The following is a 26885-nucleotide window of genomic DNA, read 5'->3' as shown; positions in this document are numbered from 1 at the left end:
AACGGACAATTGCACGGTCGTGCGACGCTGTACCTAAACGAATTTGGCGTCCTTTTTTTCCCAAAAACAGAGCTTTCTTTTGGTGGTATTTGATCACCTGTGCGATTTTTTGATCACGCGCTATAAACAAAAAAAGAGCGTCAATTTTGCAAAAATAGCAATATTTTTCACATTTTTTTATATGAAATTCCCCCCCCAAAAAAAATGTAAAAATCTAAATTTTTTAACATTTTCGGCCAATTTGTTTTATGCTACCTATGTTTGGTAAAAAAAATCGCAAAAAGCGTATTTTGATTGGTTTGCGCAAAAGTTATCACGTTTACTAACAAAGGGAAAGATTTTTGTCATTTTTGTTGTTTTTTTTTTAACGCGTAATGGCGGCGATCTGCGACTTTTTTTGTGGTATTGCGGCGGACAGATCGGACCCTTGACTGACATTTTTGACACTTTTGGGGTTACCAGTGACATTTCTACAGTAATCAGTGCTATATATATGCACTGTTACTGTAAAAATACACTGGTAGTGAAGGGGTTAACTTTATTTGGGAGGGAGGGGCTGTGTGTGTCCCTAGGGGCGTGCTTTCTACTGTGATTGGCTGTGGCTTGAGCTGTAAGGACACTGATCAACGGATCTACATAGTAGATCCATGTGATCAGTGTCTTTACAGCGAGGAGAATGACAGGTGGCTTGTTTACACAAGCTGCCTGACATTCTCCCTCTCCCCCGCCGATCGCCGAGTGGCCGGCGGACATCGGGTCCGCTGGTCACACGCGCGGGGGGGTCCGTGACCACGCGGGAGCGGGAGCGCACCTCCGGCGGCGCGTGCTCGCTCCCTAGACCCTCACAAGCAAGCAACGTAGCCCTACGTTAGTTTGCCTGTGAGGGGCTGACCGCCGACGTAGATAGTCGTGCGGCGGTCGGCAAGTGGTTAAATACGCTCTTTAAAGTTGAATCAAGCAGTACTTAGGTCGCCAGAAGGTTGCCTGGCAAAGTCGTTTTGTAAGTCGTGCGACTTTCAGGCCGCGCCAGTGTGAACCGAGTGCGAAGGATAGAGACTCATGTGCAGAAAGTATGGGGTTGATTTACTAGTATTGGAGAGTGCAAAATCTGGTGCAGCATAAAGCCAATCAGCATCTAAGGTCAGCTTGTTCAATTAGGCTTTAAAAAAAAAAAAACCTGGAAGCTGATTGGTTACTATGTAGAGCTGCACAAAATTTTGCACTCTCCAGTTTTAGTAAATCAACTCCACAGTGACTTTAGATGGGAATCCTCTAGGACCCATAGTTGTGGTCTATGTATACTACTGTATATAAGAAAGGAGGTTTGCCCTAATCATGTAATCAAATGTGATGTTCTTTAACCACTTGCCGACCACCCCACGCAGATTTACTGCGACAAGGCAGCTCGGCTGCGCATAATCATGTCAATCTACGTGATTATGCGCCCGCGGTCTCGCGCCGCCGGAGCCGCGCTCCCGCTGTGATTAGAGCGCAGCTCCTGCTGTGATTAGACACAACAGGAGCCAGACCATGGGAGGAGTGGGCACAATTGCTGCCGGCCTCCCGCAATCTTTACAGAAACTGACAGGAGAGCTGCCTGCCTATGTAAACAAAGCAGGCGAGTCTTCTGTCACACAGGCACAGTGAGATTGTGTGTTTAAGCTAAGTTGAAACCCCGATCTCTCTGTGCCTGTCACAGAGCCCCCCCCCCCCCCCCCCCCCCACAGTTAGTAAGCACAAATAGGCATACATTTAAGCCTCTGATCACCCCCAGTATTAACCCCTTCCCTGCCAGTGTCATTTATACAGTAACAGTGCATATTATTTAGCACTGATTACTGTAGTAATATCACTGGTCCCCAAAAAGCATAAAAAATGTCAGCTAGGGGTCCTATCTGTCCGCTGCAATGTCGCAGTCCCGCTAAAAATCGCTGATCGCCGCCATTACTAATAAAAAACAAAAAAATAAATAAAAAGTCCAAAAATCTATTCGGTAGTTTGTAACGCTATAACTTTTGCGCAAACCAATTAAAATACGCTTTTTGGGATTTTTTTTACCAAAAAAAAACTGGCCTAAACTGATAAAAAAAAATAGATTTTTTATATTTTTTTATTGGGAATGTTTTATAGCAGAAAGTAAAAAATATTGTGTTTTTTTCCCAAATTGTTGCTCTTTTTTTTTTTTTTTTTTTGCGCAAAATCTAAAAACTGCAGAAGTGATCAAATACCACCAAAAGAAAGCGCTATTTGTGGGGGAAAAAGGACATCAATTGTATGTGGGTACAGCGTTGCACAACCACGCAATTGTTGGTTAAAGTAACGCAGCGCCGAATCGCAAAAAATGGCCTGGTCATTAAGGGGGTAAAACCTCCCGGAGCTGAAATGGTTAAAAACTTCAGTCCAATGAGACCTTTTTTTTAACCTATTAATAAATTAGTCTTAGGCCAGATTTGTTCTAGCTTGTTTTCATAGTTACATAGTTAGTGAGGTTGAAAAAAGTAATCAGTCCATCCATTTCAACCTATGATGTGTGTGTGTGTCTACTGTTAACCACACATTGTATACCCCTGTATGTTGTTGTCTCTAAGGTGCCCATCTAATAGTTTTTTGAAACTATCAATGCTCCCTGTTGATACGACTGCTTGTGGAAGAGAATTCCACATCCTTACCGCTCTTACAGTGAAGAACCCCTTACGCACGTTAAGGTTAAACTGGCTTTCCTCTAGTTTTAGTGAGTGGCCACGTATCTGTGGGAGGAACGGTGCCCTGTCATTGGTATCTATGGGAGGAATGGTGCCCCGTCATTGGTATCTGTGGGAGGAACGGTGCCCTGTCATTGGTTTCTGTGGAAAGGAACAGTGCCCCATCATTGGTATCTGTGGGGGGAACGGTGTCCCGTCATTGGTATCTGTGGGGGGAACGGTGTCCCGTCATTGGTATCTATGGGAGGAACAGTGCCCCGTCATTGGTATCTATGGGAGGAACAGTGCCCCGTCATTGGTATCTATGGGAGGAACAGTGCCCCGTCATTGGTATCTATGGGAGGAATGGTGCCCCGTCATTGGTATCTGTGGGAGGAACGGTGCCCTGTCATTGGTATCTGTGGAAAGGAACGGTGCCCCGTCATTGGTATCTGTGGGAGGAACGGTGCCCCGTCATTGGTATCTGTGGAAGGAACGGTGCCCCGTCATTGGTATCTATGGGAGGAATGGTACCCCATCATTGGTATCTATGGGAGGAATGGTGCCCCGTCATTGGTGTCTGTGGGAGGAACGGTGCCCTGTCATTGGTTTCTGTGGAAAGGAACATTGCCCCGTCATTGGTATCTGTGGGGGGAACGGTGTCCCGTCATTGGTATCTGTGGGGGGAACGGTGCCCCGTCATTGGTATCTGTGGGGGGAACGGTGCCCCGTCATTGGTATCTATGGGAGGAACAGTGCCCCGTCATTGGTATCTATGGGAGGAACGGTGCCCCGTCATTGGTATCTATGGGAGGAACGGTGCCCCGTCATTGGTATCTATGGGAGGAATGGTGCCCTGTCATTGGTATCTGTGGGAGGAACAGTGCCCCGTCATTGGTATCTATGGGAGGAACAGTGACCCGTCATTGGTATCCATGGGAGGAATGGTGCCCCGTCATTTGTATCTGTGGGAGGAACGGTGCCCTGTCATTGGTATATGTGGAAAGGAACGGTGCCCCGTCATTGGTATCTGTGGGGGGAACGGTGTCCCGTCATTGGTATCTATGGGAGGAATGGTGCCCCGTCATTGGTATCTGTGGGAGGAACGGTGCCCTGTCATTGGTTTCTGTGGAAAGGAACGGTGTCCCGTCATTGGTATCTATGGGAGGAACAGTGCCCCGTCATTGGTATCTATGGGAGGAATGGTGCCCCGTCATTGGTATCTGTGGGAGGAACAGTGCCCCGTCATTGGTATCTATGGGAGAAACAGTGTCCCATCAAAATCACCTCAAAATTCATACCAGACCTGAGGGTCCGATATGAATTTGGGGGGGACCCCGTGCCATTTTTTTTTTTTTTTTATATCTTTGGCATAAAGTTTCCCCTAAAATCAGTACGAGATCAAAAAGGGCCTGGTATGGATTGGGGGGTACCCCCGTTGTTTTTTTCTCATTAAATTTGTGGTCAGAACTGATGAAACGTGCAATTCAAATGCATTCCTGTTGAAGACAATGAGCCTGAAATTCCCATTTGAACCACACCGCACCACAGTGCTCGGAAAACGCTCAGGACTCTTTTCAAATTTACAGCTAATTTGCACTGCCACTGCACCGCATATATGTGAACTGGCTCCATAGAAAACAGGAAGGAAGAGAGGAAAGATCCCTGGTGGCGCACATCCACGGAGTCCTAGGGTGCCCCTGGGGTGGGGCGAAACACGTTGGAGCCTGGCCTGGCCGGAGCCCAGGATGGGGTGTCTCTCTCACACCACCATAAGTCTCTGTGGATGTGTGGCACCAGGGATCCTTTCCTTTCTTCCTTCCAGTGACTACAGGAGCTAGGGTGAGCTCCATCCCTTGCTGGCACTCCTGCTGTGGATGCAGCATTACCCAAACTACTCCCCATAGTGATCGAGCCTGAGCGGCACTCTAAAAAAAACGTGGGCCTATAGAAAACTGCTTTGGTTCACATGTCATGCAAATCAGATGCAGTTCAAAATGCATCCAAATTGCATATATGTGAAAAAAGGAAAGTCGCTTTAACCACTTAAGCCCCGGAAGATTTTACCCCCATTCCGACCAGGGGCTATTTTGCGATTCGGCACTGCGTGACTTTAACGGACAATTGCACGGTCGTGCGACGCTGTACCTAAACGAATTTGGCGTCCTTTTTTTCCCAAAAACAGAGCTTTCTTTTGGTGGTATTTGATCACCTGTGCGATTTTTTGATCACGCGCTATAAACAAAAAAAGAGCGTCAATTTTGCAAAAATAGCAATATTTTTCACATTTTTTTATATGAAATTCCCCCCCCAAAAAAAATGTAAAAATCTAAATTTTTTAACATTTTCGGCCAATTTGTTTTATGCTACCTATGTTTGGTAAAAAAAATCGCAAAAAGCGTATTTTGATTGGTTTGCGCAAAAGTTATCACGTTTACTAACAAAGGGAAAGATTTTTGTCATTTTTGTTGTTTTTTTTTTAACGCGTAATGGCGGCGATCTGCGACTTTTTTTGTGGTATTGCGGCGGACAGATCGGACCCTTGACTGACATTTTTGACACTTTTGGGGTTACCAGTGACATTTCTACAGTAATCAGTGCTATATATATGCACTGTTACTGTAAAAATACACTGGTAGTGAAGGGGTTAACTTTATTTGGGAGGGAGGGGCTGTGTGTGTCCCTAGGGGCGTGCTTTCTACTGTGATTGGCTGTGGCTTGAGCTGTAAGGACACTGATCAACGGATCTACATAGTAGATCCATGTGATCAGTGTCTTTACAGCGAGGAGAATGACAGGTGGCTTGTTTACACAAGCTGCCTGACATTCTCCCTCTCCCCCGCCGATCGCCGAGTGGCCGGCGGACATCGGGTCCGCTGGTCACACGCGCGGGGGGGTCCGTGACCACGCGGGAGCGGGAGCGCACCTCCGGCGGCGCGTGCTCGCTCCCTAGACCCTCACAAGCAAGCAACGTAGCCCTACGTTAGTTTGCCTGTGAGGGGCTGACCGCCGACGTAGATAGTCGTGCGGCGGTCGGCAAGTGGTTAAATACGCTCTTTAAAGTTGAATCAAGCAGTACTTAGGTCGCCAGAAGGTTGCCTGGCAAAGTCGTTTTGTAAGTCGTGCGACTTTCAGGCCGCGCCAGTGTGAACCGAGTGCGAAGGATAGAGACTCATGTGCAGAAAGTATGGGGTTGATTTACTAGTATTGGAGAGTGCAAAATCTGGTGCAGCATAAAGCCAATCAGCATCTAAGGTCAGCTTGTTCAATTAGGCTTTAAAAAAAAAAAAACCTGGAAGCTGATTGGTTACTATGTAGAGCTGCACAAAATTTTGCACTCTCCAGTTTTAGTAAATCAACTCCACAGTGACTTTAGATGGGAATCCTCTAGGACCCATAGTTGTGGTCTATGTATACTACTGTATATAAGAAAGGAGGTTTGCCCTAATCATGTAATCAAATGTGATGTTCTTTAACCACTTGCCGACCACCCCACGCAGATTTACTGCGACAGGGCAGCTCGGCTGCGCATAATCATGTCAATCTACGTGATTATGCGCCCGCGGTCTCGCGCCGCCGGAGCCGCGCTCCCGCTGTGATTAGAGCGCAGCTCCTGCTGTGATTAGACACAACAGGAGCCAGACCATGGGAGGAGTGGGCACAATTGCTGCCGGCCTCCCGCAATCTTTACAGAAACTGACAGGAGAGCTGCCTGCCTATGTAAACAAAGCAGGCGAGTCTTCTGTCACACAGGCACAGTGAGATTGTGTGTTTAAGCTAAGTTGAAACCCCGATCTCTCTGTGCCTGTCACAGAGCCCCCCCCCCCCCCCCCCCACAGTTAGTAAGCACAAATAGGCATACATTTAAGCCTCTGATCACCCCCAGTATTAACCCCTTCCCTGCCAGTGTCATTTATACAGTAACAGTGCATATTATTTAGCACTGATTACTGTAGTAATATCACTGGTCCCCAAAAAGCATAAAAAATGTCAGCTAGGGGTCCTATCTGTCCGCTGCAATGTCGCAGTCCCGCTAAAAATCGCTGATCGCCGCCATTACTAATAAAAAACAAAAAAATAAATAAAAAGTCCAAAAATCTATTCGGTAGTTTGTAACGCTATAACTTTTGCGCAAACCAATTAAAATACGCTTTTTGGGATTTTTTTTACCAAAAAAAAACTGGCCTAAACTGATAAAAAAAAATAGATTTTTTATATTTTTTTATTGGGAATGTTTTATAGCAGAAAGTAAAAAATATTGTGTTTTTTTCCCAAATTGTTGCTCTTTTTTTTTTTTTTTTTTTGCGCAAAATCTAAAAACTGCAGAAGTGATCAAATACCACCAAAAGAAAGCGCTATTTGTGGGGGAAAAAGGACATCAATTGTATGTGGGTACAGCGTTGCACAACCACGCAATTGTTGGTTAAAGTAACGCAGCGCCGAATCGCAAAAAATGGCCTGGTCATTAAGGGGGTAAAACCTCCCGGAGCTGAAATGGTTAAAAACTTCAGTCCAATGAGACCTTTTTTTTAACCTATTAATAAATTAGTCTTAGGCCAGATTTGTTCTAGCTTGTTTTCATAGTTACATAGTTAGTGAGGTTGAAAAAAGTAATCAGTCCATCCATTTCAACCTATGATGTGTGTGTGTGTCTACTGTTAACCACACATTGTATACCCCTGTATGTTGTTGTCTCTAAGGTGCCCATCTAATAGTTTTTTGAAACTATCAATGCTCCCTGTTGATACGACTGCTTGTGGAAGAGAATTCCACATCCTTACCGCTCTTACAGTGAAGAACCCCTTACGCACGTTAAGGTTAAACTGGCTTTCCTCTAGTTTTAGTGAGTGGCCACGTGTCTTCTTGTATCTCCTTTCTCTGAATAGTTTGTTCCTTATGCTAGGGTCGCCAGTACAGTATTTGTACATTGATATCATATCCCCCCTCAATCGTCTCTTCTCCAGAGAGAATAAGTTCAGTGCTTGTAGTCTTTCCTCATAGCTGATGTCCTCCATTCCCCTAATTATTTTTGTTGCCCTTCTCTGGACTTTCTCCAGTTCCAGCACACCCTTCCTGAGGACCGGTGCCCAGAACTGGACAGCATACTCCAGATGTGGCCGGACCAGAGTCTTGTATAGTGGGAGAATAATCTCTTTATTTCTGGAGTGAATCCCCTTTTTTATACATCCCAGTATTCTGTTGGCTTTGCTTGCAGCAGCTTGGCATTGCATGCCACTGCCAAGCCTGTTGTCTACCAGTACCCCCAGGTCCTTTTCCATCTTAGATTCCCTCAGAGGTTCCCCCCTAGTGAGTAGCTTGCTTTCTAGTTTCTGGCACCCAAGTGCATTACTTTACATTTTTCAACATTAAACCTCATCTGCCATGTAGTTGCCCACCCCATTATTTTATTCAGGTCCGCTTGTAAGGTTTCCACATCCTGCATAGAAGATATTGGCATGCTTAGTTTAGTATCATCCGCAAATACTGAGATTGTACTAGATCGAGCTCCTTTGCAAATGCATGCACATACAGAAGTGGCTGCCTATTAACCACTTCAATACCGGGCACTTTCACCCCCTTCCTGCCCAGGCCAATTTTCCCCTTTTAGCGCTGTTGCATTTTGAATGACAATTGCGCGGTCATGCAACACTGTACCTACACCAAATTTATGTAATTTTCCCCCCACAAATAGAGCTTTCTTTTGTTGGTATTTGATCACCTCTGGGTTTTTTCTAAACAAATAAAAAAAGACCGAAAAATTTGAAAAAAAAAAAAAAAAAGTTTTTTTGTTTGTTATACAATTTTATAAATAAATAAAATTTTCCTGCACTGATGAGGCTGCACTGACAGGCACTGATGAGGAGGCACTGATGGGGTGGCACTGATAGGCGGCGCTGATAGGCAGCACTGATAGGTGGCACTGATATGCAGCACCGGTGGGCACTGATAGGCGGCATTGATGGGCACTGATAGGTGGCACTGGTGGGCACTGATAATCGGCACTGACGGGCGGCACTGATAGGCGGCACTGGTGGGCAATAATGGGCACTGGTGGGCTACACTGATAGATGGCAATGATGGGCACTGGTGGGCAGCACTGATGGGGAGGGCAATGGTGGGCTCACTGAGCCCTGATTGCCATCCCTGGTGGCCATAGTGGTCATCCCTGGGGTCATAGGTGGGCATCCCTGGGGTCATGGGTGGGCATCCCTGGTGGTTCTAGTGGCACCCCCCCCCCCGAGGGTCTGCACTGGTAATCAATGATCTGATTACCAGTGCCAACCCCCCCCCCCCTGTCAGGGGAGCCGCCGATCGGCGCTCCTTTACTCGTGCCTGTCAGGCACGAACTAAGGAAAGCCGATCAACGGCTCTTCCTGTTTACTATGTGACCAGCCATGATTGGACACGGCTGGTCACATGGTATAGAGCCTACGTCAGTAGGCTCTTTACTGAGATCGGAGTTGCAGGGAGTGAGACTGACACCTCGCATCACCGATCACCGCTCTGCGTGCCCCCCGGGGGGCGCGCAGAGCTGTATTATCCTGCTGCCGTCATATGACGTCCGGTCAGGATAATACAACCACAATCCCGGCGTCAAACGCCTATAGGGCGGGCGGGAAGTGGTTAACTGAAGACTCCAGACAAGTAAGAATGGGAGAAAATGGCAGCTAAATATTGGTTAGCTGCTTTGGATTACATTTTAGATATGCTTTATTTGTATGTTGCTTTTTCATATAACTGCGTGCTAATACACCCTAATCTTCCCGTCAATCTACTAACAACCTATCTTTACATTTACAGTGGGAGAAGAACAGGTCAGCTCCATCGGACGGGGCATCTGTGTGTTGTTGGGTATTTCAGTAGAAGATACGCAGAAGGATATTGATTACATGTAAGTTCTTCACCATTTTTCAGTATCATTTGTATATTAAACTTTCCTTCTCTCCTGTGTTTGTTTTCTATCATTTGTACAGTATCTCACCAAAGTGAGTACACCCCTCACATTTTTGTAAATATTTTATTACATCTTTTTATGTGACAACACTGAAGAAATGACACTTTGCTACAATGTAAAGTAGTGAGTGTACAGCTTGTATAACAGTAAATTTGCTGTCCCCTCAAAATAACTCAACACACAGCCATTAATGTCTAAACCGCTGGCAACAAAAGTGAGTACATCCCAAAGTAAAAATGTCCAAATTGGGCTCGATTAACCGTTTTCCCTCCCCGATGTCATGTGACTCGTTAGTGTTGCAAGGTCTCAGGTGTGAATGGGGAGCAGGTGTGTTATCACTCTCACTCTCTCATACTGGTCACTGGAAGTTCAACATGGCACCTCATGGCAAAGAACTCTCTGAGGATCTGAAAAAAAGAATTGTTTCTCTACATAAAGATGGCCTAGGGCCTAGGCTATAAGAAGATTGCCAAGACCCTGAAATTGAGCTGCAGCACAGTGCTCAAGACCATATAGCTGTTTATCAGGACAGGTTCCACTCAGAACAGGCCTCGCCTTGCTCGACCAAAGAAGGTGAGTGCATGTGCTCAGCGTCATATCCAGAGGTTGTCTTTGGGAAATAGATGTATAAGTGTTTCCAGCATTGCTGCAGAGGTTGAAGGGGTGGGGGTCAGCCTGTCAGCATTCAGACCATACACCGCACACTGAATCAAATTTGCCTGCATGGCTGTCGTCTTAGAAGGAAGCCTCTTCTAAAGATGATACACAAGAAAGCCCACAAACAGTTTGCTGAAGACAAGCAGTTTAAGGACATGGATTACTGAAACCATGTCCTGTGGTCTGATGAGACCAAGATAAACGTATTTGGTTCAGATGGTGTCAAGCGTGTGTGGCTGCAACCAGGTGAGGAGTACAAAGACAAGTGTGTCTTGCCTACAGTCAAGCATGGTGGTGGGAGTGTCATGGGCTGGGGTGCATGAGTGCTGCCGGCACTGGGGAGCTACAGTTCATTGAGGGAACCATGAATGCCAACATGTACTGTGACATTGTAGGGATAAATGGTGTAGCGCTTATATAATAAAACAAATGAACTCCACAGTCCATATAAAATATATCAATCATTGGAAGGAAAGTCCGTATCAGAAAGACGTGCTCCCAAAGGTGTAGCCAATCACTTCACACTCCAACAATTCTGTGCAGAGAGACCACCACCAAGAGAAAAGATGGCCCCTTACCGCAATGAATGGATCCCCACTACAGAGATCAGATCCAGATCCAGATCCAGCTTTTGGTGCGCATAAAGTCAATTTGTATTCTTTTTGGCTATTGGGAGAAGATTTAAATCAAAGTTGTTGTGTTTGCAGTTGAGCTTTACTTCCGCACCTCTGTGTTGTATGCTTATTATCATCACAGTTGTAGAAGGTTTCATTGTGAATAAATTTGGGAATAAAGCATATAGTTTGCATATATTTTCTAAAAGGGTTACTAAACCCACAACTGCAAAATCAGCCTGAATATGCAGTAAAGCATGATTATTATAATCACTGTAGTACCTAAAGGGTTATTCCTCTGCATTGTGTGCAAAGGCTGTTTGATCCTGTCTTCTCTCATCCTCCCCTTTTTCCATAGTCCCTTGATAATTTCCCGATAACACAGAGTCTTTGGAGTCAGGCTGCACATGCTCAGCTTGGTGTGTATTGATAGTTTTTTTTTTTTTCTTGGGAGAGTGCATGTGATCAGCACAGGGCCAATCGGCACTGTCTAGACAGAGGTTCAGGGGTCTTGTACTCTCATAGGATAGTCAGAAAACTCCTCCTACAGCTGGACCAGGCTGGAAGGTGGCTGCCCTTCGGGGTATCCCACATTAAACACATCTTGCTCAACGGGACATTAGTGTCCTTTGAGCAATTGCAACTTAGATTCTCCCTACCGAATACTATGCTGTACTACTACATGCAGCTCCGGCATGCACTACGGGCTCAGCCCTCCTTGTTACAGTCCAGTTTGTCCTCTACTCCAGTATTTTTCCTTATGGAGCAATTTACCTCCACTAAAGGTTTTATACCTGCTTGTTACGCTGCCTTGTTGGGTTTATATCTGGACAGGTATCCTTGCAAGGCGTGTGATCAGTGGAGTGGGGATGTGGGGGAGATCCCTGACGAGCAGTGGTAGGATGCCTTGGAGTCAGTTAGAAAATGCTCGCTCAATGTTTCTCATCAGGTGTCCCAGTTGTATATCCTCCTTCGAGTTCATCATACCCCAGTGAAACTGCATGCTATGGGTCTTTGTCCGGACAATATGTGCAATAGATGTGACAGGGATGCGGGGGATCTAATACACTTGTTATGGAGATGCCCGAAACTGCATCGGTACTGGGCATCAGTGACTTCCACTATAACCCATTGGATCCCAAGCACTGCCTCTTGGGTATACTGGATCACATTATACAAGATAGATATTTATGTGAGGCAGCTACTCGAGATCTGTTTCAGGCTCGGCTGCTTATTCTTAGACACTGGATTGATCGGGACTGATCGGGATCCCCCACATGTAGGATGTGGATAGAGCAATTGGGCTCCACCCTTTGCGTGGAAAAATATATATACCTGCATAGGAGTGATCCGGCTAAGTTCCAGAAAATCTGGGGGGTTTGGCTGAGTTCTCCAGGGATGGCTCCTACGGACCTGATCCTAGACTGTCTGCTGCTTTAATTGCTGGGGGTGGTGTGGGCCTCCTGTGGTCTGGGATGGTGGAGCCGCTTTGCTCTTTGATGCATGATTAATCTCTAGAATTGCAATCTTAGGTTCAGGATGATTTCTGCTTGTCCCAGGATCCAGAGATGTGGCCGCCTGAACCCTTGATTCTCTCCTCTCGCCAGCGCCAACAATAGAACTGTGGGCACCCGGCTGTTACAGCTTGCTGCTTCTCAGCCGGGTGTGCACTGCGCCTCTTGACCATGGTCCGGCAGTCTACTTGGACCTGTGATGTGTCCCAGAAGATTGCAGGGAGGGGGAGAGGAGAACTTCCGCTTGCATCGCCGAGGGCCCTAGGCAGCCCGAACGGAAGTGGGATCGGGTACCTATCAAAACTAGGCTACCCCCCCCCCCCCCCCAAAAAAAAAAAAAAAAGGCCAAATGTGGCAAAAGAGGGGGGGGGGGTACTTCTCCTTTTGGGTAAAGCCCTGCTTTAAGTAAATACTGTGTTTTTGAGCGTTTCCTATTAAGGCATACATTTTAGAAAGTGAGTGTGAATATCCTGTGCTTGTGACCACACATGACTGGCAGGATGTCAGTTTGCACATTTTAAATAAAAGGGGGATGCATCCTAACAAAAAATTTCAAATGATACTAAAGCTAAAAACTTTTTTACCCTAATGCATTGTTTGCATTAAGATAAAAACGTTTTTCTTTTTCTCTGCCTTTCCCATTCCCTGTGTGTAAGGAGAATAGATTCAGTGCTGTGCACAACTGCATCTCTTCTCCCCTCTCTTCCTCTTTACACAGAACTCAAGCAGGTGCCATTGGCTTCTGCTGCTGTCAATTTAAATGCAGTGAGGAGGAAATAGGTCAGGGCTAAGTCCCAATGTGTAAGTCTATGGAGCGTGGCTCCTTAGACACACCGCTCAGGAGCACCCGGACACTGTGTACCTTCATAGCCAGTGACTTGCTATGGGGACACATGAAGAAGAGGAGGAGATAGGAGGGCCACCAGGGGACTCAAGAAGAGAAGGATCGGCGCCGCTCTGTGAAATACCTCTGCAGAGAGCAGGTGAGTATAACAGGTTTGTTATTTTAATAAAAATAAAAAAATTTGACTTTAGTAAAACATTCAGTGCTTCAATACCTGTGGCTGAAGTCACGGGGAGGAGACATCACCTCCAAAAACAGATTATGCGGCATCCCCTTTACAGGCGCTTTTACTGTTCAGGCCCGACCTGGAAACTGTGTTGGACAGAACTGAAGCCAAAAACAAGGGATTTCCTCAAACCAAAAAGAGTAAGGGGAAAACACCCTTTCGCCAATCCAGAGGGTTCGATAAGACTGGTCCAAAATAGCGCTGGACACAACAAAACAAACCCGGCAAAGAGGAGTTTATCCTCAAGCCGTTCGTCCCTAAGAACAAAAAAACAATGATGGTCTCCGGGCAGGAGAGGGGGAGCTCCTCGACTGCCAGGGTAGGAAATTAGGGGAAACATAGTTTCTTCCTCGCCCGGTAGCGGTAGGCTACTTGATGGGGCTTTTCTGTCACCCCCCCCCCCCCCCCGACCAAGTACCTACGTATCTTCCTAGTCACAGTGGATCAGCAGGAGTCACATGTACTGATAGGAAAAAGCTATTCAAGATGCCTAAGGTATGTGGTGCTAGGGCCGGCTTCCCCTCAACATCTTCCATACATAGCTCTGCTGGTTGGCACCTCCTCAGTACCCAGGATCTGCTCACAGCTAAGGTTCAAAGCCTTATGACCCCTCATACAATTAGTCATAGGGCTAAGCCCAGGTCCAGATGAGCCGCTATTCTGGGAATCAGCAGGTGAACAAAATGCCAGGCTACACAAAAGCATAGCTTGCTTACAGGGGCAGAGCGTGGACACAGTAAAATCCCTACTATTCCTGAGATCCCATGCAGGAGCGTGCCAGAGGGGATCTTGTTTCAGTCACTTAGGGAACCTTCGCGTACAGCCTCATCTAATACTTCTAAGCATACCCAACTTCCTGTCGCAAGGGTGGATCGGCCACCCGAGCCACAAGGTTATGAGCTATTCAGCCTGGTGCCTGAAAGGACAAGGTTGCAAAACAAAGGTCTGTCTAACAGGGTGATTGACTGAAAACCGATGACTAGAGCCATTTATGAGAAAGTGAGAAAAAAGTTTTCTTAGATTTTTTTGCAGGAAGGAGCGGACAAGGTTTTCTCTTATAACACTTTGAAGGTTCAAGTAGCAGCCCTATCTTCCCACCTAGATATGAGGCTGGTAGAAGACATGATCATAAAAAGATTCCTGCTCTCATTAAGGAAAGCCACACCCATGAGATGCAGCAGAACTCCAACATGGGACCGCGCCATGGTACTCAAGGGATTTCTCCTGGCACCCTTCAAACCACTGGAGGACAGTTCGGATAAATACCTTACACTAAAAACAGTACTCCTGGTGGCATTGGTATCAGCAAGAAGAGTCCGCGAAATTCAGGCTCTATCCATGATAGAACCTTACTGTTTAATTCTGGCAGATAAAATTATTCTCACATCCGATCCTTCTTTCCTACCGAAAGTCTCTTCAACTTTCTACAGATCTCAGGAGGTGGTCATTCCCTCCCTTCCAAATTCTATGGATAGTAGGAAAAGAGTCACTTGTAACAAGCTGGATGTAAGGAAGATCCTGATAGCTCACCTCGAAAGAACTAAAGCATGGCGTAAAACAACCACGCTATTCATCCTCCATGCAAAGCGAACAAAGGGAAGTCGGCTTCAAAAAGTACGATAGCCAGATGGATAAAGCTTGCTATTCAAACAGCTTACCAAGCAGTAGACCTTACCCCACCAAGCGGAGTCACAGCCAACTTAAGCAGGGCTTGGGCATCATCAAGTGCAGAAAGCCAGGGCAACACCGGAGCAGGTCTGCAGGGCAGCGATCTGGTTGAGTTTTAATACCTTTGCAAGGCATTACCGTATCGACCAGCTGTCAAGCCAAGACCAGATATTTGGTCGCAAGGTGCTCCAGTCTTTTTCCCCTCCCTAGTAAGTATTGCTTGAGAACATCCTCTCAGGTGCTGCCCTGGAAGACGATTAGAGAAAACAGAGTTAGGTACCTGGTAACTGTTTTTCTAAGAAGTCTTCCAGGGCAGCATCAGTTCCCGCCCTAAACAACATTAAAAAAGGGGCTTTGAGGATTTAAAGAGCTTACTGAGGGTTCGGTACTTTGATATTACTGAGGCTGAAGGTATGACTGACTTTTTTTTAAAATGGTGGACTAATGTGTTTCCTGTTTCAGGCTGGTGGAGCCTATCTCTCAGGCGCTGCCCTGGAAGACTTCTTAGAAAAAAAGTTACCAGGTACCTAACTCTTTTTTAAAACCAACACTGGTCAAAACAGGAAAATACGCCTTTTTACGCCTTTTTGTCTATTGATTGCATACAGAATAATAATGTTTGCAAAATAACAGGGTCAAAAGAAAGCCTGAATGGTCCTCCCCTTCCAAAAAAAAAAAAAGGTATTTCTTTGCTATTGTAAACTATAACATTGTCACGGGTCCATAATGGAAATTTGCTGTGGTTCATATTTGGTATAAATGTACAAGAGCTGTAGTGGTAATTTTTGAAAATATCTATTTATTGTATTCAGAAAATGTTTTTCTACTTGGAGCATCAGGTCTAAACCTTGCTGCTTGTCCTTGCAGGGTGAGAAAGATCCTGAATCTTCGGATATTTACAGATGACAGTGGCAAACATTGGAGTAAAAGTGTTATGGACAAGCAGTATGAAGTGCTTTGCGTCAGCCAGTTTACTTTGCAGTGCGTCCTTAAAGGAAACAAGCCCGACTATCACATGGCTATGCCTTCCGAGCACGCTGAACCATTCTACCAGGACTTCTTGGAGCAAATGAGAAAGGCCTACAAACCGGACTTAATCAAAGGTACTATTTCATAGTATAGGTATTGTATGCCTCATCTACAGTATCTCACAAAAGTGAGTACACCCCTCACATTTTTGTAAATATTTTATTATACCTTTTCATGTGACAACACTGAAGAAATGACACTTTGCTACAATGTAATGTAGTGAGTGTACAGCTTGTATAACAGTGTAAATTTGCTGTCCCCTCAAAATACCTCAACACACAGCCATTAATGTCTAAACTGCTGGCAACAAAAGTGAGTACACCCCTTAGTGAAAATGTCCAAATTGGGCCCAATTAGCTATTTTCCCTTCCCGGTGTCATGTGACTCATTAGTGTTACAAGGTCTCAGATGTGAATGGGGAGCAGGTGTGTTAAATTTGGTGTTATCGCTCTCACTCTCTCATGCTGGTCACTGGAAGTTCAACATGGCACCTCATGGCAAAGAACTCTGGAAAAAAAGATCTGAAATTTTTTTTTGCTATAAATAAAGATGAATAGGCTATAAGAAAATTGGCAAGACCCTGAAACTGAGCTGCAGCATGGTGGCCAAGACCATACAGTGGTTTACCAGGACAGGTTCCACTCAGAATAGGCCTCGCCATGGTCGACCAAAGAAGTTGGATGCACGTGCTAAGCATCATATCCAGAGGTTGTGTCTGAGAAATAGATGTATGAATGCTTCCAGCATTGCTGCCGGGGTTGAAGGGGTGGGGGGTTCAGCCTGTCAGTGCTCAGACAATACGCCACACACAGCATCAAATTGGTCTGCATGGCTGTCATTCAAGAAGGAAGCCTCTTCTAAAGATGATGCACAAAAAAACCCACAAACAGTTTGCTGTTTACTGGAACCATGTTCTGTGGTCTAATGAGACCGAGATAAACTTATTTGGTTCAGATGGTGTCAAGCATGTGTGGCAGCATCCAGGTGAGGAGTACAAAGACAATTGTGTCTTGCCTACAGTCAGGCATGGGTGGTGGGGGTGTCATGGTCTGGGGCTGCATGAGTGCTGCCGGCACTGGTGAGCTACAGTTCATTGAGGGAACCATGAATACCAACATGTACTGTGACATACTGAAGCAGAGCATGATCCACTCCATTCAAAAACTGGGACATAGGGGAGTATTCCAACATAACAACCCCAAACACACTTCAAAGAAGACCAATGCCTTGCTAAAGAAGCTGAGAGTAAGGTGATGGACTGGCCAAGCATGTCTCCAGACCTAAACCCTTTTGAGCATCTATGGGGCATCCTCAAACAGAAGATAGAGGAGCGCAAGGTCTCTAACATCCACCAACTCTGTGATGTCATCATGGAGGAGTGGAAGAGGACTCCAGTGGCAACCTGTGAAGCTCTGGTGAACTCCATGCCCAAGAGGGATAAGGCAGTGCTGGAAAATAATGGTGGCCACACAAAATGTTGACACTTTGGGCCCAATTTGGACATTATCACTTAGGGGTGTACTCGCTTTTGTTGCCAGCAGTTTAGACTTTAATGGCTGTGTGTTCAGTTATTTTGAGGGGACAGCAAATTTACACTGTTATACAAGCTGTACACTCACTACTTTACATTGTAGCAAAGTATAATTTCTTCAGTGTTGTCACATGAAAAGATATACCGTAATAAAATATTTACAAAAATGTGAGGGGTGTACTTCCTTTTGTGAGATACTGTAAATATTGAGTACACATTGTACATGTATGTGTATAACTATAAAGAAAAGGCAACGCTGTGTATGTAAGGGAATTTTTTTTTTTCTTTCATAATGGTATCTTTTAACCCTTTCACTGCCAGAGCTGATTTTGCCTTTTTTTTTTTTTTTGTACACATTTTTAAAATGCACATTTTTGGCCTGGAGATAGTTTAAAACCCCAACAGATTATATATTTCCTGTAAGCAGAGACCCTGACAAAAAAAAGTGTTGGTCGTTTCTATTTCTTTTGTCGCATGATATTGGCACAACTATTTATGAAGTGCTGATATTCAGTAAAATACACAACATTTAATTTTAATGCACACAAATGAAATATTGTATATTGCCTAATATTTTTGGGGGAAAAAGTTAGCCGCTACCCAGCATGTCAAGCCTTAGTATTGTGTGCACCTGTTTAAGGGCAACAAACTTCACTACCCAATATTGTCCATTAAAAGTGCTTTAAAAGCCCTTACAGGTCATCAGTCTAGGGTGAACTATAAATACAAGACTTAGAACTATTGCTCTCACTCTGCTTTGTACACTGATACATGTGTAATGCAGTCGCTGTTTTTGTACATAGATGTTCCCAAAGCAAGTGTTTTCATTCATATTGGCGAGGGGGGGTTGTGCCTATTTGACCCCTGACGCTTTGGCTGCACTCCTAAGAGGATAATTGAGTGGAAATCATGCTCCATTAGCTGCTTCTTTATTGGCCACAGCAACCCAGGAAAGTGACAGGAGAAACCAGAATTGGTTTAAGACAGATTGCTTCCAGGTTCTTACTAGCTCAGGAAGAACGCTGGTCTCCATCCCCTCTACATTGCGACACTTGCTATGTGGGACCTGGGCCCACAGGTAAGATAGTGGTGACTGGAATACATGGCAGGGGGTCAGGCAGCACTTATGGGGGTCTGTAGAAACAATTAGGTGGCTGTGTAGCTTCCCAGTCACTTTCATTTTAAATCCAACCGTTGGCTTGTTAGATTTTTACACAGCTGGGAGTGTATGTACAACCTCCTGTTGCTGGGATTGTGTGTACAGCCTCCCGCTGCTAGGGTTAATTTACATACCCAACCTTTCGCAAGAATCTTATACTCCTCTTTCCATGTTCCTGACAAAGTTATGCTGTGTGGCCCATGGGTAGCCTCCAAGTTGCCTTTGCAAACTCTCCCAGGCAGTCCCCAATTTCTGTCAATGCAAAGGAGAATCCCATTTACCCCTATGGAAAGGTGAGTCAGTCATTGGAATGCATAATGGAAGGAATTTCTAAGGAATAAATGGGATTTTCCATTCAAGTAGGGGAATAGCTGGGAGCCACAGAGCGATGACTGTGTGGCTTCCCGTGGACCACACACTGTGGATCTGGCAGTAGTGTGGACAGGTGAGTATAAAACAGCCCACACAAGTCTTCTTTTTTCTTTGTTCAACCAGTGGGTTAAATAAAAAAAAGAAAAAAAGACTTGATTCCCCCATACACACACTTGATATGGATGGGGGAATCAGCTCCGCATAGCTATTGTATTTGGACTGCAGGGAGGCTTTCCTGGCATTAGAATACTCTGGTCAGCGCTGACGGCTATAGCCAGCGGCAATGATCGAGCAGGGAAAATCCAACGGGATTGTTGTACAGAAGTCAATCAGTAGATTGACTTCTGTACAACCAGCCTGCCCTTACATAGATTGAAATTCACGCGGTCCCTGCTGATCTGGCAGAATTTCAAATCCTGTATGGCCTGCTTAAGACTTTGGGAGGTGTAGTTGGTAGGGAGATAGTGACAGGGTTCAGTTATCAGCAGGTGACTGTGGCATGGCCTGTAATACTTCCAAGGTGAAGATATATTGGGGATAAAGAGTTTTTTTTATTCTTTCTGAGAGAGTTGAATGCTATAAGTTTGATACTCTGTATAATGTTAGGTAGCTTTAGCAGCAATGTTTTAGGAAATGTTTTTTTTTTTTTTTGGAACCAGAAGGGTTTGTATAGAATTTGTTGCATTATGTTGTTTGTGGATTATGCTTGTTTCTTGTCTTATTTGTTTATTAAAGGTACTTATATAGCGTTGTCAATTTACACAGCGCTTTATATATATATATACAGTTTATCATGTACATTCACATCAGTCCCTGCCCTCCAGGAGCTTACAATCTAAGGTCCTTAACTCACATTCATACTTAAACACACTAGGGCCAATTTAGACAGGAGCCAATTAACCTACCTGCATGTCTTTGAAGTATTGGGGGGTTTTCATGTTTTTCTTATATTTTTGTATTAAACTGCGAAGCCTTCTTAGATCCTGGTCCCAGAACATTTCTGGGACCTCAAATTTTGTCCAATTTTTCTTAAGCTGTGCATTGTGTAGCACCCTACAAGGTAGGTGCTAGGCAAAGTATAGTGGGCCTTGGCTGCCTAACAGCAGGGCGATGATTTTCAGCTGGGCTGTCATGTCTCCCAGGTGTTGCTATTGAGGCTGGGGAGTCTCCCCACGGGCTCCATGAGAAGGGTTCTCATTGGGCAGTGGAGGAAACTCAATCAGTGGCACATTCAGGCCTGTACTACCTCAGAAAGGCAGACTCTCTGCCGCACAGGATTCTGGGAGTGGGTATAAGTCTGAGGGGAACGCATGACATAGCCTCTTTGGCGGGAAGCAGAGTCCCAGGAGGGAGGGTACGGCTGTCTCTCCTCCTGTCAGAAGGATTGGGTGTCTCGGGTGGCTGCCTGAGAGTCCAGAGAGAGAGAGAGAGAGAGAGAGCTGAGCTGAGCTGCAGAGAGGATCCGGTGTGCCGAGGACCAGTAGAGATAGAGGGGTTCAGTTCCACGAAAAAGCATGCCAAGTTCCTGCATACTGTGAATTGCCCCTGAGGGTCTGCCTAGTGTAGAGGGGACCACTCCGGTGAAGGTCCCAGGGATCCAGGAGCCAGCAAGTGTCAGAGGGGGTGCCTAGTGAGAGGACCCTGAAGTGTCAGAGGGGGTGCCTAGTGAGAGGACCCTGAAGTGTCAGAGGGGTGCCTAGTGAGAGGACCCTGAAGTGTCAGAGGGGTGCCTAGTGAGAGGACCCTGAAGTGTCAGAGGGGGTGCCAGCGGTTGGGCTCTGAAGAGTTAAGTGTACAGTGTTAACCACTTTAAGACCAGGCCTATTTTTGACACTTTTTGTTTACAAGTTAAAAATCAGTATTTTTTGCTAGAAAACTACTTAAAACCCCCAAACATTATATATATATATATTTTTTAGTAAAGACTCTGGAGAATAAAGTGGCGATCATTGCAATATTTTTTGTCACGCGGTATTTGCGTAGCAGTCTTTCAAACGCCATTTTTTTTGGAAAAATTAAGAAAAATCACATTTCTCTATCGCTCATTGACAGACGTAGTCCTCGGTGATACAGCACCTTCGGGTTATGTTGCCTCCGCAGGAGTAGGACTAGACAGGAAATTAAAATGCTCTGGCCACACCTTAGGGGCAGTCCCAGAGGGTATATCCTCTCTCTCTCTCTGCCTCAGCAAATCAGTTTTTTTCTGTCTAGTCAGGAGTAAGGACCTAGATACCTTGCTGGGATCTTCGGTCCTGGCAGGATTTTTTTCTTAGAAAAGATTTTTTAGACAGCTTTTTTTCTCCAGTGTTCCTGTGAGATCTTCAAGCAAGAAAGCTGAACTGGGCGACGGGCGGGATGTTGAGATCCAGTGGTCACCCCAGTTCAGCCTACGAGCGCATGCAGGCCATAGCTCCGCGCTGGGTCGGCCGCGACATAGTCCCACTGGACGGGGACTGACCCTGCGAGCTAAACGTCTCGCTGAAACGCCAAGGACCATGAGTCACGGCGTCCGTATTGGTCGACAGCCCTCCAACTTCGGTGGAGAGGGGTACTGTCAGGAGTTGGCGCCCGCCTGGTTCCGGTATGGTGAGTAGTATGTTCCCCTTTTCCCCGTCGGGTCTTGTGGTGAACGCGGGCCCCTCTCTGTAATGGTAAGGATGGGTTCCCCTCTATCCTATAACAGGTCACAGATCCCCCTAATTGAGTGTGATTTTTGTGTACAAAGCCAGCAGGCTTGGTTTGGGAGCTGACAATCTAATTACAAAGTATGTTTAAATGATTGTAATATGTGGCAGCACTGGAAGCTTACTGTGTTACTAGAAGTATCCTACCTGTCAGAAGTCACAGGACAGGGATGCGGCTTGCCAGGTCATTCCTCCAGCTGAAGCAGGTCTCCCGACGGCCATGCGGTTCCGCCAGGGTTCGGTACCTCCGGTCAAGCTGATCTCCATGAGAGAAAGGTTTTGCGATGCCTAGTTACTGCAGGACGCCGCTATGCTGTACAAACCGCCGTAGATCGCACGAGGCCGCCATTTTGGCGTAGCATCGTGTCTGAAGCATGGGGGCGGCCATGTTTGAGGTGACTCCAACACCTCGTGGAGCTAGGGGAGGCGCCGGAAGGCGTGCAGAGGGGCGGAGCCGCCTCCTTTCTTCCTGGGCAGCCAGCCAAAAGACTTCCTGTTTGTGAACACAGCGCTGTAAACTGTTGCAGTGAACTCTGAGCATCAAGTGGTGAGCCTGGGGGTCTATCTCTCTCTCTCTCTCGCTCGATAGGGATCCCTAGCAGGTAACACTGAGGGGCTTTTGTGGCGCTGGGGGTCTGGAAAAAAAAAAAAGTTTTTTATTTAAGTTTGGATTGAAGTTTCCGGGTAGTTACTGGAATAATCATGGACCCTGCCACACAAGTACCCCCACCTGTTTCCCTCGAGGGGGCCACGGGACCCGCCGGTGCACAGAGCATGGATGCATTTACAGCAGTTTTGGAGTCTATGGTGGCTCGGGTGGAGGCGGCCTGTCAGGGACGGGGGTCAAGAAAGCGACCCCCGCCTACCCCTATAATATCTGACACCTCTGACTCAGATTCAGAGATGGTCACTGCAGCTGCAGGTCCCTCTGCAAGGGCTGTTATCTCAGGTAAAGCTCCCTCAGACAGTGAGGAGGACGTGCATTCTTCCGCCATAATTCAGGAAGAAGCATTGGTGGACGCACTAGTTGTGGCGGTGCGGGAAACCTTAAGACTTGAGGTTTTACCGGCAGAGGCAACTGAAACAGAGATTCCCTTTGGTACTAACAAGCCCATCAAAACGGTGAAGGTTTTTCCTGTACCCAAGTGTTTTGGTAATAAAATCAAAGGAGAATGGGAGCATTCTAAACGTACCTTTACTATTTCCAAGCGTATTGCTAGACGCTATCCGTTTGAGGAATCCCTCATTAAGAAATGGACGGTACCACCAGTGGTGGATCCACCTATTTCCAGGCTGAATAAAGCCACGGTTATCCCAGTGGAGGACACTTCGTCCTTTAAGGATCCGGTGGATCGGAAGATGGAAGCAGAGTCCCGCACTATCTTCTCTCTGATAGGGTCAGCATTTAGACCAGTAATTGTTATTGGTCTAGTTTCCCAGACACTAACGGAATGGGCGAGATTGGTACGCCAAGACCTTAGGGGAAAAGATATTCCCCAGGAAACATCTGATTTGATGGAACAGATTATACAAGGACTACAGTTTATCTGTGACGCAGCCTTGGATACTACTCCCCTATTAGGGCATGCATCTATGTCAGCGGTAATCCTCAGACGTGTGCTGTGGTTAAAATGCTGGTCAGCTGACCTAGGTTCCAAAAAGACCTTGACGAATCTCCCTTTTCAGGGGAATCGCCTATTTGGGGCCACTCTAGATGAAATCATTAAAGATGCCACTGGGGGCAAGAGCACTTTCTTGCCACAGGCTGCTAAAGCTAAGGGACCTCGCAACAAGCGAGGACCTTTCTTTACCGCCCATAAAGGGTTCGCATGCCCGGCTGGAACAAGCGGGAAAGGCAAGACTCCTCCAGGAGGGTTCAAGAAAGGCTGGTCGGACAAACAGAGGACCGACTCAGCCAAACCCGAAGCAAAGGATTACACAGCCTGAAGGTGCGCCCCCACTCGGTTTGAGGGTGGGGGGACGTTTTCACCGGTATTCAGGACATTAGACCGAGCATCGACTACTACTACCGGTGCGATTCTTCCCTTCCAACATTTAAGTGCTACAGGGAGCGGTAGTCACCGTTCCCTGAACAGATCTTTTTCTTTACCTTTTCCTAAGATTAGTCTCAATTCCCCACAGGAATCGGATCCGGTTGACCAGACAGACCAAGAAGCCTCTAGCCGGGTGACTTCGGTCCCTGAGATTCAACCAGTAGAGATCACCGTTCCTGATAGGAATCAGGTGTCGGATAAATGTGTGGGAACAGAGAACGACCAGACTTTCTCGGATGGTCGGGGCCAGATAGCTCTAGGGACGCCTGGTTCAAATCCCGTCAGTACCAGTGGTCCTAGAAATTCTAGGCTGGCCTCGCCAAGCCGGCCTGGCCAACTTGGACTTGCTAGTCGCGGACGTTCCGTGGGAACTGCGTCTCAGGGAGTATCTGCAGTCTCGAGGACCAATCTACCATTGTGCTTTACAGTCGCTGGTTTTAATGGCCTGGCCATTGAGACCCAAGTACTGAAGGACAGAGGGTTGTCGGCTTCAGTCATTCCTACCCTTATTAAAGGAAGGAAAGCGACTTCCAGCAGAGTCTATTATCACACATGGAAGACTTATATCGCGTGGTGCGAATCTTTAGGATTTCCTCCACGTACCTATTCGGTGACTCGAATATTGGCCTTTTTGCAGAAAGGGGTTGAGCAGAAGCTAGCCTTGAGCACCATCAAGGGTCAAGTTTCAGCATTAGCAATCTTCTTTCAGAAACCTTTAGCTACCAAGTCCTTGGTGCGGAATTTCATCCAGGGGGTGCGGCACCTGGCTCCACCAGTCCGCGCGCCCTTACCGCCCTGGGATCTTAATTTGGTTTTGTCGGTTCTACAGAAACCTCCCTTTGAAAACATCAGGGAGATTCCCTTGCTTACTTTATCCCAGAAGGTGGCCTTCTTGGTGGCTATCACTTCTGCACGCAGGGTGTCAGAACTGGCTGCTTTATCATGCCAGTCCCCATACTTAGTGATTCATAGGGATAAGGTAGTACTTCATCCTAAGCCATCCTTTCTTCCAAAGGTGGTTTCAGATTTTCATCTGAATGAAGATATTGTACTACCTTCCTTGTGTCCTCAGCCCAAGCATCATCAGGAACATGCGTTGCATTCCTTGGATGTGGTTCGGGCAATCAGGGTATACCTGAAGGTTACGGAATCGTTCCGTAAGACGGATTCACTTTTTGTGATCACGGATGGCCCCAGAAAGGGGTTGCCTGCATCTGCCGCGACTATCTCCAAATGGATTAAACAGACGGTGGTACAGGCTTATTCTATTAAGGGTCGGAGTCCTCCGTTCCCTGTTAGGGCGCACTCCACTCGAGCGCTCAGTACTTCCTGGGCCTTTCGCCATCAGGCGTCAGTGGTCCAGGTATGTAAGGCGGCCACTTGGTCGTCGGTACATACCTTTACAAAATTTTATAAAATTGATGTGATGGCATCGGCGGATGCCTCATTTGGCCGCAAGGTTTTGCAGGCCGCTATTTGAGGAGACCGGTGGTCTACCTCGAGGGTTTTTTTCTGTTTGAAATTTTTGTTTTTTTTTGTTGAGTCTCATCATTAAGGATGAGCATTGTAAACTTCTAGTTGGCACCGGTTGGGCCTTCTAGATTTGGATTTGATTTCCATTTTCCCACCCCTCATTTGGGATACTGCTCTGGGACTTCCCGAAGGTGCTGTATCACCGAGGACTACGTCTGTCAATGAGCGATGGAGAAAAATGGATTTTTGTAAAATCTTACCGTAAAATCCTTTTCTCTTAGCTCATTGACAGACGTAGTACCCGCCCCTCTATTTTTTGAGTTGGGTTGGGTTAAATTCTCTAAACACTGCTTTTGTGACATAACTGATTTGCTGAGGCAGATAGAGAGAGGATATACCCTCTGGGACTGCCCCTAAGGTGTGGCCAGAGCATTTTAATTTCCTGTCTAGTCCTACTCCTGCGGAGGCAACATAACCCGAAGGTGCTGTATCACTGAGGACTACGTCTGTCCTCACTGTCCTCACTGCATTTAAAAAAACTAATCAGTAAAGTTAGTCCATTTTTTTTTGTATATTGTGAAAGATGATGTCACGCTGAGTAAATAGATACCCAACATGTTACGGTTTAAAATTGCGCACACCTGCGGTCAATAAAACTCTCCATAGGCGACGCTTTAAATATTTTTTAACGGTTACCAGTTTAGGGTTAGAGTGTAGCTCTTTTTTATTTTAAATTATTGCTCACGCTCTGGCGATTGCAGCGATACCTCACATGTGTGGTTTGAAAAGCGATTTAATTTATGGCGCAACTTCCATATACATTTTCTTTCGTGCGCGAGCTAATGACGACGGGGGCGGCTACATTTTTTTTTTTTTCCTATTTATTTAATTTTTTATTTTTAACACAGGTTTAAGAAAAAAAAAAAATCTGATCACTTTTATTGCTGTCACAAGTAATGTAAACCTCCCTTGTGACAGCAATATGCAGTGACAGGTACTCTTTATGGAGGGATCAAGGGTCTAAAAGACCCTAGACCCCTCTACTGCACTTCCATGTATTCAAAACGCCAAAAATTGCATTTTTGAATACATTCACTTTTTGAAACTGCCGCCTTTAGCAGCCGAGTAACCCGGACGTGACGTCATGGACACCGCCTCCGGGTTACGTCATCGGAGACCCGATCGAAGCCGCTTCCGGCTTTGATCAGGACTCCATCCATCTGGCAGGCGTGCCGGCTGGGTGCTGGGGTCTCCCAGTGGGATGGGAGACCCGGGCAGAGCCTCAGAAGGCGGCGGGAGGGGGGGGGGGCGTCCCCTCCCGCTCGCCGGGGTAATGATCAAGCGGCTTCCGAGCCGCATTGGTCGTTAACGCCGGAAAGCCGACCGCCGGCTCTAAAAAACGGTACTGGGATGATGTCTCTAGC

The 26885-nt window shown here is 46.3% G+C and overlaps 1 protein-coding gene across 1 annotated transcript in view; it reads left to right on the top strand.

Annotated features, from left to right (window-relative positions):
- The window catches only part of DTD1 (D-aminoacyl-tRNA deacylase 1), a 300677-nt gene that overhangs the window by 10053 nt on the left and 263739 nt on the right, over positions 1-26885 (top strand). The window contains exons 2-3 of the mRNA XM_082249574.1: positions 9483-9573; positions 16027-16262. Of these exons, the coding sequence (XP_082105700.1) occupies positions 9483-9573; positions 16027-16262 (327 nt within the window). The remainder of the gene's footprint in view (positions 1-9482; positions 9574-16026; positions 16263-26885) is intronic.

Source organism: Pelophylax lessonae, assembly GCF_965119305.1.
Source record: "Pelophylax lessonae genome assembly, chromosome: 3".
Classification (NCBI taxonomy): domain Eukaryota; kingdom Metazoa; phylum Chordata; class Amphibia; order Anura; family Ranidae; genus Pelophylax; species Pelophylax lessonae.
Note: the sequence above shows the minus strand (reverse complement) of the source record. Positions and strands in the feature narration are given on the sequence as shown.